This window comes from Oncorhynchus nerka, linkage group LG22 (assembly GCF_034236695.1).
Source record: "Oncorhynchus nerka isolate Pitt River linkage group LG22, Oner_Uvic_2.0, whole genome shotgun sequence".
Classification (NCBI taxonomy): Eukaryota; Metazoa; Chordata; class Actinopteri; order Salmoniformes; family Salmonidae; genus Oncorhynchus; species Oncorhynchus nerka.
In genome coordinates, this window is record NC_088417.1 from 18,813,837 (window position 1) to 18,824,696 (window position 10,860).

Below are 10,860 nucleotides of genomic sequence, written 5' to 3' on the forward strand. Positions count from 1 at the left end.
TGGGAACACTAATAGGCTGCATTTACACAGGCAGACAAATTCATATATTTTACCCAATTATGGGCAACAGATCTGATGGGTCAAAAGACCATTAGTGGAAAAAATATAGAATTGGTCTGCCTTTATAAATGCAGCCAATTGGCTGCATTTTAAAAGAATCGGGGGAGAAATAGAGGCATTTTCAAAAATGCAACGACACAGGACATACCACAGAACTAGAATGTTATTCAGATACACAACTCATCAAGCATGACATTTCAATAAAGAAAGTGATACATTTTCATATACATTCACGATATGGCTCATTACCTGATAGCGTCAGTTCATGCTCTCTCTCCCAGCTGCTGCTACTATCTCAGTAAACTGGTCCTAATTGGAGTAAATATTGGGTAAAGAACTGAGGTAGGATGCGATAACATATGTCAGATACCCAGTCAGCCATTCAGGCTCTGCTGATTAAACAGCACAAGTCAAGATAGGACAGGGGTAGTCCCTCCTCCCTACACACACAAAGTACACAGTCAAACAGTACCACATGACACACACACATAACAGGCATGGCTGCATGATCACACCACCAGAAAAGAGATGTAACACTTGAATGAAGAATGATGTACTTTACACTAAAGACTGAACACCAGCCTGCTGTGATTGTACTTGAAGGGCATTTAAGGACTCACTGCTCTCAAATGCATCTAAATCTGATAGGACACAATCAACATTTACAGCTTTTTCAGATCTATTCTCAGTAGCAGTCTATGACCATTGACATTTGTATAGGAGCCCGGGCATTCAATCTGTACTATGAAACAATGACAAATGTACTACATGGAATGCTATTCCACATCAAGTAACTCATACAAGTAAAATCTGATAAATAAAAGCTAAATACACCTTCTGGAACCGTGGAGACGTGTAGTATTAGAATAATAGCCTGAGGGCACACAATGTGCTGTGAAATGTATTGTAATGTTTTTAAATTGTATAAAGCCTTAATTTTGCTGGATCCCAGGAAGAGTAGCGAATGGGGACCCATAGTAATACATGATCCAAGGATCAGCTCCTAGAGGAAGGCACTTACCCTGGTGCACATTGCCACCTGCTGGCCTGATTGGTGTACTAGCAGTTATTTCCAGGAAGTACAGTTAAGGCAGAGAAATGTACATTTTGAAAAAGTCTACCTTGAACATTGCCATATTTGCAACACAACCAATCCATTTTAAACATACACCCAGATGTTCTTTATTTTTTGACAATGGACAGCACTCACATTTTAAAGTGTCAAAACACTTCACATTAATGTCAACTCAAATGCAAGTGTAGAGTGCCTGAAGTGGGTTGAGTAAAAGCTGTGCGTATACTTTGAGACTGCTGTGCTTGGAGTTCTGTTTGCCGGTGAAATAGAAATCGCATTTCACTTCCCTACGAGTGATCAATGAAAGACAATCATTGAACGACAGCTGCAACCTAAGTCTCCCTGGACAGCACCTACATAACTCAAGGTATCACATAAGGGTCAGTTCTCCCCCTGCCCTGAAACATCTCCTTTTCCATTAGGTAGTTTTAGACACAGAAGTTACCAACATCCCTGCATGTTAGTGTACATAAGACTCAAGCTCACATAAATCTGTGCAGAAACAGTTTTATTTTGGTCAGCAGTTATGCCATGAACTCATAGGGGATGGGCTCCAGCAGCTGGGGCTCATTGCCCTTGGTGCTGACAAAGCGGGCATCACGGGGAGCAGTGGGCTGCAGGGGGAGATGAGGAAAGGACAAATGCATAGATGAGATGCCACTACAAATACAAAATCATTAAATAAAGGTTAAATAAAAATAGCAATTTAGCAGGCTTTTATCCTAAGCGACTTAAGTCATGTGTGCATACATTTATGTGGGTACACAATTCAAAGGACTATCAGAAATGATGACATGGCTGAATTACCATTACAGAATGCTTCAAAATATCAAAACATTCCACTAGATGTGTTGATGTCCTTTCTATATCTTCAATCTGGAATGTTCAGTTACATAGAATAGTGACCAACAAGGCAGGTCCCAGAGAGCTATAGGATGTACAGCCTGTTAAAACACTACTGACAACGGCCCAGGTAAATGTGCTCTCCATACCTGCCGTTTCAGCTCCACCCAGGTGCCCTTCTGCTTGGCCTCCACTTTCCTCTTCTCGTTCTCCTTGACGCGCTGCAGGAAGCTGTCCCTGCTCTTAGAGTGCTTCACGTGCTCAATACGTACGTTGATCCTCTTGGCGAGGATCTTACCTCTACAGAGAGAAGGGGAGACATTTTCAGCTTGGAAATAAATCAGGGATGTGGTCAGCACAACATACAAAAGGCTACTGGTCACAAAATGAATGTAAGCAGCGTAATTGAGACCCTGACTTATCAGAAAACATAACGCTTCCAAATGGTGAAAGATGTTTGGCCTGCAAATGTTTTTTGTGTCTACTTCAACAACCCAAGTTCAAACATACGGTAGGTGCTTGGCCGGGATGCTGAAGTACAAATTACTGTCCCCCACGTGAATGACCACTTAGGACATAGGACAGCCCGGGTGGCAAAGTGAAGGTGGGGTTTTGAGATAGGCAGCAATCATACTTCTGCAACATTAACCTTCCATTACAAAGATACCGGCAGGGCACATCAATTTCCTTTATGAAAGACCTAAAACATGACAAAGCTGGAAAGGAAACCGATGCTGACCAATCCACCATACATTGCCGTACTTACTTGACCTGCTTGTTGACAATGATGCCGACAGCATGTTGGGTTACGTTGTAGACTCTGCCCGTCTTGCCGTGGTAGCACTTGTGAGGCATTCCCTTCTGGATGGTACCTGTACCCTGGAGGAGAGACATTCACAATCTTAAGAGTTGGGTTTTGGTGAAGTCCAAAATATAACTAATTTAGTTACGCTGCAGTCACTACCAATAGCCAGGTTTCCATCCAATTTGCAACTGATTTTCATGTGAATATTCAAAAACATGCATCAGAGGTCTCTTTACAGTCCCCAAGTCCAGAACAGACTACGGGAGGCGCATCTAGTACTACATGGAACTCTATTCCACGTCAAGTATCGCACGCAAGCAATACAATCTGAAAAAACATAACACACCATATGGTCCAGCAGGGACACACCTACACAGACTTTGTGTCTGTGTAGATATGTAGTAGTAGAGTAGTGGCCTGAGGGCACACAATGCGTTGTGAAATGTATTGTAATGTTTTTGAAATTCTATACAGCCTTAATTTTGCTGGAACTTGTGCTATGCCATGACCTGCAATTGAGGGGAATTTTGTGTTGTTGTGCTGGTCTCCAACAACCCAAGTTCAAACATACGGTAGATGCTTGGCCGGGGTGATAAAGTACATATACTGTCCCCCACGTGAATGACCACTTAGGACAGCCCAGGTGGCAAAGTGAAAATGGGACTGTGTTTTTGGTGAAGATGTGTTTCCATCAAACTGACTTTGTTTTGATGACGTAGTGCACATAACTTGCCGTTCAATTCCCATGTACCAAATTAAAAATACAAGTCAAATGTGTTTCCATTGCATTCTCAATATCACAAAACCTATTGCATTATATAGCAAATGTGACCACTATCTTTAACCAACAGCTCACAGATAGTTTCAGGTAGGCTATCTACATTATGAGATTATTATAGATTAAAACGATGTCATTTGTATGTATTTGTCAAACGGCAGCCAAGCATCAATCATGTCACCTGAATAAGACCCTGGATAATTATTGGACAGAAGCATCAAGTTCATCACCTTGCACATTCACCACCCTGTGAAGTCAATCAAAAACATATTTATTCTGAGCCTAATAAACGGCATGGTTTCCGATTCGTAATGAGAGGTCCACACCATATCATTGCATGACTACAAATGTACTTCGATATGAGTTATTGTTCTGGTGTCAGCCTGATGGTGACTTTCATGCTTCAGGCATTTCATCAGCATGAAATCGATAGATGGAAACCTGGTTAGTGAAACCTGGAAAAGGTGGAACAAACCCTACCTTGATGTCAACGATATCGCCCTTCCTGTAGATACGCATGTACGTGGACAGGGGAATGGGACCTGAGGAACAAAGTACATTGATTCCTCACAACCAACCAAAACAACAATTCGAAAATGGGCTTGGAGTAACTAACGAGGGCTACTCAGCTGTGGATCATGCCAGTAACACCCCTAATCTCGAGTTCTTTACTTCAAATAACTCAGAAATTGTAGTGACCTAACGAGACATTTCATCTGCAGTCTTTCCAATTTGTAAGTCGCTCTGCGTCTGCTAAATGACTTAAATGTAAATGTTTCTGATATGAACTCACCATGCTTGCGGAAGGCCCTGCTGAACATGTACCTCGTCCCCCTCCTCTTGCCTCTTGTGTTCGTCATGATGCCTGATTACTTGAAAACATGGACATTCAAATGTTAGATAAACCCAACGGCAAAGTAGGAATTCTTAATTACTGTGGCTGTAAAATGTATGATTTACAAGAGTGGTCTAGGACTTTGTATAGTAGGGTTTAGTACAGTCATTGGACGAAATGCTGTCAGATACAAAAACTTAATTTAACCCCGCCCTATGTATCTATGTTGTGTAACTAAATTACCAATACAGTGGTCTGATTAACGTTTGCCTGACAACTGCAACCTGTTGTGACAAAGTGAATTTCATTGCAAAGAAAAACAATGTTGTCCGAATCATAGCTAGTGATTATTATAAGATGTACACCAGTTACTAATAAGGAGACACGCCAAACATGGAAACGTCAGTCAAAAATACAACGCCAAAAAACGAACGTTAGCTATTTAAGTCCAACGTTACCTAGCTCGCAAACTCAGTCCAATGCCGCCTCATTTTCCCAGATTGACAATTAAGTTAACTGCCACGTTGCACCAAAGTTATTTTGCATGTCAAATTCTCTGGCTGTGTATGCTATTGTGCCTAAGAAATAACAAATCCTGCGAACAGTGGTTAGGCCCGCATGTGCAGCCACGCTGTTACCCCATTACCAAACCGTGTCACTATATGCCACACATACGGTCTTTAAAGGGTGAATTCTCGCCTCAAATATAGAGTATATTTTAACATACTTATATCAATGTCTTCATATGCATTTAAAATGATATTTTATAAGTTTATGGTCTTTAAATGCAGAGCACATCTTACCCCCGGTAGCTCACAAGATGGCGGGTACGGCGGAAAGAGAGAATAAAGGACCCGAAACTCCTCCTTCTAAAACAGAATTAAGCATGGCCTTCCTATTGCCTGAACAAACATGCTGGGGTAGAATAATTTGTTTCCCCTCTGTGCTGATCTAAGTCCAGTTTTGGTTATCTACCTCATTGACTAAGCTCCATTGGTACAATGTATTAAATGATTCCAGATCAGATAATAGCAAACTTCCTTTCCTATTGGAATGTTGAGGCACTGTGAAGCGTCCTATGACCAGTCCATGTCAGTGAACTGCTGAACGACTCATCTGATTAACTTTTGTTAACAAAATGTATTAAAATAATGCAGATTTTGTTGTGCTTGTACATTATCGAAATAATTGATTGATGAACTGCTGACCGTGACAGCCAGTTATATTGACAAGTAAATTGGATTCTCGTCTCAAAAGCCTGATCAAAGTTTCAGTGAGTTTGACTCTGGTTTGACATTAATTACAGTCGTCATTCTCTACACAGCTGTGTGTCCAGAATTGCTCATGTGGGCACATTTGTGAATGTTATATTATCTACGCCACAGAACATGGACATCGGATGGAGGTTATCTTGCACGGAGCTTAAAACGGTCACGGCTAGAATGGATCGAGCTTTTGTCAAATTAACGTAAAAGTAGATTTTTTGAAGTTTTTGTAGCATTTTAGCTAACTACATATTTTCCAAACCTTTACCGTATTCTCCTTAATCTGACGTTAATTTAACAGAAGATGGATCGCTTTTACATGACCCTCTAAGTAAGACCTAGCGGAGCTCCCATCGCCCGTCCAGTGTGCCCTGTCACAAGGGAGTCCTCCTCGCGGTGATTGGGTAGAAGATGGCGTTGGGCGAATGGAAATCCTAATGACAGTTTCCAAATTTGCCTCTTTTTGTACCATGGTGAGTAAATTGCATCTACTAAACACATTGCAAAGTGATGAGAGGGTGGCACGACAACCGTGGTTGTGTTGTTACTATCTTGCGTGACATGGAAGATGGTTAAAATCGTCTGCTTTTCTGTTGCTACCCAGTCAGTTTTCCTGGCTTCACTGACACATTGTTTTTGTCTTACGTTCTATTGCTAGCTATGATAACTAATGTCGTAGGCCTTTAATGTGTTATATTAGTGGGATGTTTATGTATGATCTTTCATTAATTAGTGATGTTTATCTCCTACCCCACTGTGACCGCACTGCATAGTTCTGCGGCTTCAGCACCTGGTTAACTAGTTACCGAGGCTAGCTAGCTTGCACGTTCATTTTGCAGTAAAGCAGTGTGGATGTCAAGACATTTCAACACTGGACACAATTTGAATACTATATCAACATAACTCCGTAATTGTTAGCTGAGTTTACTCAACTCCACGATCAATGTCAAACCTAACAAAGTTATGTTCACAGTTGTGCTTTTCCTGTATGTGAATGTTAATTTAGCTAGACAGCATTTCCAGATAGTTACAGTAGTTAGTTAGTCAAATCTAACATTGTGACTGACGATACAGTGAGTTGTCTTCCTGTAAACCCCCTTTTCTGAATTCTACCGAAGCGCGAGCTATTTCTGGAACACAGCAGATGACGACATGATCAGCTGCTAGACAAGACTGACTGGCTGTCATATTGTTCCCAGTTTACAAAGATAACTACTTAGTTTGGCAAACCTGTCAGACAGACTTCATTCATTTGGATCATACATTTAGTTTATTTACATTTTTATGATCAAACCCAACCTCTGTCCATGTAGGCCTACTCAGGAAATCCTGGTTGCTGTGCATTTTCACAGCCTCTGATGGTTAGGGTCATGTTCCATTAACAAAGAATGACATAGTCGTTCTGCCCCCCCCCCCCTCCCACTGACAGCTATTGACATTGGATATGAAATTCCATTTGGAACTATTGATCGGTACACACTCCCATCGACCTATGCCAAAAATATCAGCACTTTGTATTACAGGGCGCCAATGCCTCCGCTCTGGAGAAAGAGATTGGCTCAGAGCAGTTCCCTGTCAACGAGCACTACTTCGGATTGGTCAATGTAAGTGAGAGTGCCGTAGTTCACATGCACATGTCTGCATAATCTTTGTTACAGATCACATGTGCCTTATCCATGCAGACGGTTATTGTGTGTGTGTCCAGCTCTTTGCCTTACTCTTTGTATCTGTCCTTGTATTTGCCCCCAGTTTGGGAACACGTGCTACTGTAACTCGGTGCTGCAGGCGCTGTACTTCTGCCGTCCGTTCCGGGAGAAGATCTTGGCGTACCGCAGCCAGCCCCGACGCAAGGAGAACCTGCTGACCTGCCTGGCCGACCTGTTCCACAGTATCGCCAACCAGAAGAGAAAGGTGGGAGTCATACCACCCAAGAAGTTCATCACGCGCCTACGCAAGGAGAATGGTGAGCAGGAGACGGTATGCTTGTAGTTCGGGATGGGGGGGACAGACCCTCTCTCCCCTGTTGACCGTCTCCCTTGTACCCTACCCACCTCCTCTCCATCTCCCTCTGCAGAGCTGTTTGACAACTACATGCAACAGGATGCCCATGAGTTCCTGAACTACCTGCTCAACACCATCGCTGACCTGCTGCAGGAGGAGAGGAAGCAGGACAAGACCAACGGCCGCCTGGCCAATGGCTCGCTCGACTCCCAGAACAACAACAGCAACGCCCCGCCTCCCTCCACCTGGGTCCATGAGATCTTCCAGGGAACCCTCACCAACGAGACCCGCTGCCTCACCTGTGAAACGGTACGCACCGTCCGAGTCTGAAGCCCCTCACCCACATCAACTAGTTATGTCCCTGTTGTTGTTGTGGTCAGCAGGATGCAATGCATGTCGGTGATACGCTGTAGAGAGAAGGCTCAAATTATGTTGGCACGAAGATGGACAAAATCAAGTTTCCATCTGACTCTAGTCATGCTGTTTTCTCCCTACAGATCAGCAGCAAAGATGAAGACTTCCTGGACCTGTCAGTGGATGTGGAACAGAACACCTCTATCACACACTGTCTCAGGTAAGAACACCTGACTACAATAACACATTACATATTGACTGGCCTGTGTATTGCTTCTTGCTCCGTGTGCCTCCAAGTACTCTGACCCCTCGCTCTCCTTCTCTCCGTTTCTCCCTCCAGGGGGTTTAGTAACACAGAGACTCTCTGCAGTGAGTATAAGTACTACTGTGAAGAATGTAGAAGTAAACAGGAGGCACACAAAAGGTCGGTGTTGGCAGTGTTGTGTTCATTACAAAAGTATTATTCTGTGATGACCGTGTTTATCGTTGTGTGTCCACTGTAATTGACTCCTCCCCCAGGATGCGTGTGAAGAAGCTGCCTATGATCCTGGCTCTACACCTGAAGAGGTTCAAGTACATGGAGCAGCTGCAGCGCTACACCAAGCTGTCCTATCGTGTTGTCTTCCCTCTGGAGCTCCGCCTCTTCAACACCTCAGGAGACGCAACCAATCCCGAGAGGCTCTATGACCTGGTTGCCGTCGTGGTGCATTGTGGAAGGTCAGTGTTGTTGTCTAAAAGTATTCTAACTGACCCTTAAGGTTGTGAGTGTGTTGCTGACTTCGTCGTCTTGTTTTCAGTGGTCCAAACCGAGGACATTACATCGCCATTGTGAAGAGTCACGACTTCTGGCTGCTGTTTGATGATGACATTGTAGAGGTAAGATGTTGTATGTGTAGGTTGGTTCTTCTATCCTTGTGGGGACTTCAAATCCCCAAAGTTCCACAAGGATTGTAAAACAATAAAAATTCTCCCTTGTGGGTCATTTCCCATGTCCACGTGGACAAAGGCTATTTTAAATTTAGGGATTAGGGTTAGGTCCCCACGAGGATGTGTGTGAGCATGCATGGGTTAGGTCCCCACGAGGATGTGTGTGAGCATGCATGGGTTAGGGTTAGGTCCCCACGAGGATGTGTGTGAGCATGCATGGGTTAGGGTTAGGTCCCCACGAGGATGTGTGTGAGCATGCATGGGTTAGGGTTAGGTCCCCACGAGGATGTGTGTGAGCATGCATGGGTTAGGGTTAGGTCCCCACGAGGATGTGTGTGAGCATGCATGGGTTAGGGTTAGGTCCCCACGAGGATGTGTGTGAGCATGCATGGGTTAGGGCTAGGTCCCCACGAGGATGTGTGTGAGCATGCATGGGTTAGGGCTAGGTCCCCACGAGGATGTGTGTGAGCATGCATGGGTTAGGGTTAGGTCCCCACGAGGATGTGTGTGAGCATGCATGGGTTAGGGTTAGGTCCCCACGAGGATGTGTGTGAGCATGCATGGGTTAGGGTTAGGTCCCCACGAGGATGTGTGTGAGCATGCATGGGTTAGGGTTAGGTCCCCACGAGGATGTGTGTGAGCATGCATGGGTTAGGGCTAGGTCCCCACGAGGATGTGTGAGCATGCATGGGTTAGGGCTAGGTCCCCACGAGGATGTGTGTGAGCATGCATGGGTTAGGGTTAGGTCCCCACGAGGATGTGTGTGAGCATGCATGGGTTAGGGTTAGGTCCCCACGAGGATGTGTGTGAGCATGCATGGGTGCACCCTTGTGTTTTGTGTGACCCCATTGACCCGTGTTGTCTCCTTCCCTCTGCAGAAGATAGACGCCCAGGCCATAGAGGAGTTCTACGGCCTCACCTCTGAGATCTCAAAGAACTCTGAGTCAGGCTACATCCTATTCTATCAGTCAAGAGACTGACTGTCCCTGAAGAGGACAGTACCTCTCAGTGGGTTTGAGGATCATACTAGTGGACCATACTAGTGTAAATCGCTCTGTGGTGTCACACACCTACTGAAGCTCAGCCTCAGTCCCCCCTATCCTCCCTCCTACCTTCCTTCCTCCCTCCCCCATCCCACTCCTACCTACCTCCCTCTTCCTCCTACCTACCTACCTCCCTCTTCCTCCTACCTACCTACCTCCCTCTTCCTCCTACCTACCTCCCTCTTCCTCCTACCTCCCTCCCTCTTCCTCCTACCTACCTCCCTCTTCCCCCTACCTACCTCCCTCTTCCTCCTACCTACCTCCCTCTTCCTCCTACCTACCTCCCTCCTTCCCCCACCCTGTCACTTAGGCTGGAGATGCTGTTACAGGGAGTTGTGTCAAAGGTTCAGCAGTTGGAAAGCTGTTTAATGACTGTTGTACAGAGGTTGTGTGACTGAGGCGATGGTTATAGCATGGGGGTTTGTGTGGGGTGAGTGGGTATTTAATGATTCATGTGTTGTAATAGCGGCCAGGTGTCTGCACACTCCCTCAGACTGCAACTCTGCTTTGGTGCCTGGCTGGGGCCTAGTCAGAGCAGACCAGTTGACTGCATGAAGGGAGAGTGGGGAGGTGAGTGTTCCAAGTGTGGGACACTTGGGTCGTGTATTTCTACCATGTACAGAGTGGTATTTGTATCAATATGAGGAGAATTAGATGATATTATCATAGGAAAAAAATATAAGTCCTTGAGAAGATAATGTATTGTCACTATGGTGCACTTTTGATACCGTTTTGTAGGTGTTGGCAAGGTTTATGTGAGGGTTTGCTCGAGACGGCCTGTTGTGAAACGGTCATTTTCTGTTTTAAAGAAAAATTGAATAAAAGATAATAGATATAGGCTGTGAGTGTGTGTTCTACTTTCATAGACTGGTTC

General features: G+C 44.6%; 2 protein-coding genes across 3 annotated transcripts; one reads left to right on the forward strand and one right to left on the reverse strand.

Annotated features, from left to right (window-relative positions):
• Nucleotides 1-1,626: 1,626 nt before the first annotated feature.
• Nucleotides 1,627-5,307, reverse strand: rpl21 (ribosomal protein L21). 2 transcript variants are annotated; one of them, XM_029626384.2, is made up of 6 exons: nt 5,200-5,307; nt 4,355-4,433; nt 4,042-4,103; nt 2,745-2,857; nt 2,128-2,278; nt 1,627-1,749 (listed from the first exon to the last, which is right to left on the reverse strand). In XM_029626384.2, the coding sequence occupies exons 2-6, from the start codon at nt 4,419-4,421 to the stop codon at nt 1,660-1,662; spliced, it is 483 nt and encodes a 160-aa protein (XP_029482244.1). In that variant the 5' UTR covers nt 4,422-4,433; nt 5,200-5,307; the 3' UTR covers nt 1,627-1,659. The 2 variants fall into 2 exon arrangements, with proteins under 2 accessions (XP_029482244.1, XP_029482245.1); XM_029626385.2 differs by having other exon boundaries at nt 4,355-4,426; nt 5,200-5,230.
• A 172-nt stretch (nt 5,308-5,479) lies between these two features.
• usp12a (ubiquitin specific peptidase 12a) lies at nt 5,480-10,824 on the forward strand. Its single transcript, XM_029626383.2, has 9 exons — nt 5,480-6,134; nt 7,185-7,265; nt 7,411-7,624; nt 7,736-7,971; nt 8,160-8,236; nt 8,357-8,440; nt 8,536-8,733; nt 8,814-8,892; nt 9,822-10,824. The coding sequence occupies exons 1-9, from the start codon at nt 6,087-6,089 to the stop codon at nt 9,921-9,923; spliced, it is 1,119 nt and encodes a 372-aa protein (XP_029482243.1). The 5' UTR covers nt 5,480-6,086; the 3' UTR covers nt 9,924-10,824.
• The last annotated feature ends 36 nt before the right edge of the window (nt 10,825-10,860 follow it).

What these genes read in the sequence shown, in the direction of transcription:
- usp12a (XM_029626383.2), top strand. Translation starts at nt 6,087, where the DNA reads ATGGAAATCCTAATGACAGTTTCCAAATTTGCCTCTTTTTGTACCATG. An exon ending in TTGCCTCTTTTTGTACCATG is followed by an intron (nt 6,135 to 7,184) that starts GTGAGTAAATTG and finishes TTTGTATTACAG; the next exon opens with GGCGCCAATGCCTCCGCTCT. An exon ending in GCGCCTACGCAAGGAGAATG is followed by an intron (nt 7,625 to 7,735) that starts GTGAGCAGGAGA and finishes CTCCCTCTGCAG; the next exon opens with AGCTGTTTGACAACTACATG.
- rpl21 (XM_029626384.2), bottom strand. Translation starts at nt 4,421, where the DNA reads ATGACGAACACAAGAGGCAAGAGGAGGGGGACGAGGTACATGTTCAGC. An exon ending in CAGGGCCTTCCGCAAGCATG is followed by an intron (nt 4,104 to 4,354) that starts GTGAGTTCATAT and finishes TTTGTTCCTCAG; the next exon opens with GTCCCATTCCCCTGTCCACG. An exon ending in ATTGTCAACAAGCAGGTCAA is followed by an intron (nt 2,279 to 2,744) that starts GTAAGTACGGCA and finishes TTCTCTCTGTAG; the next exon opens with AGGTAAGATCCTCGCCAAGA.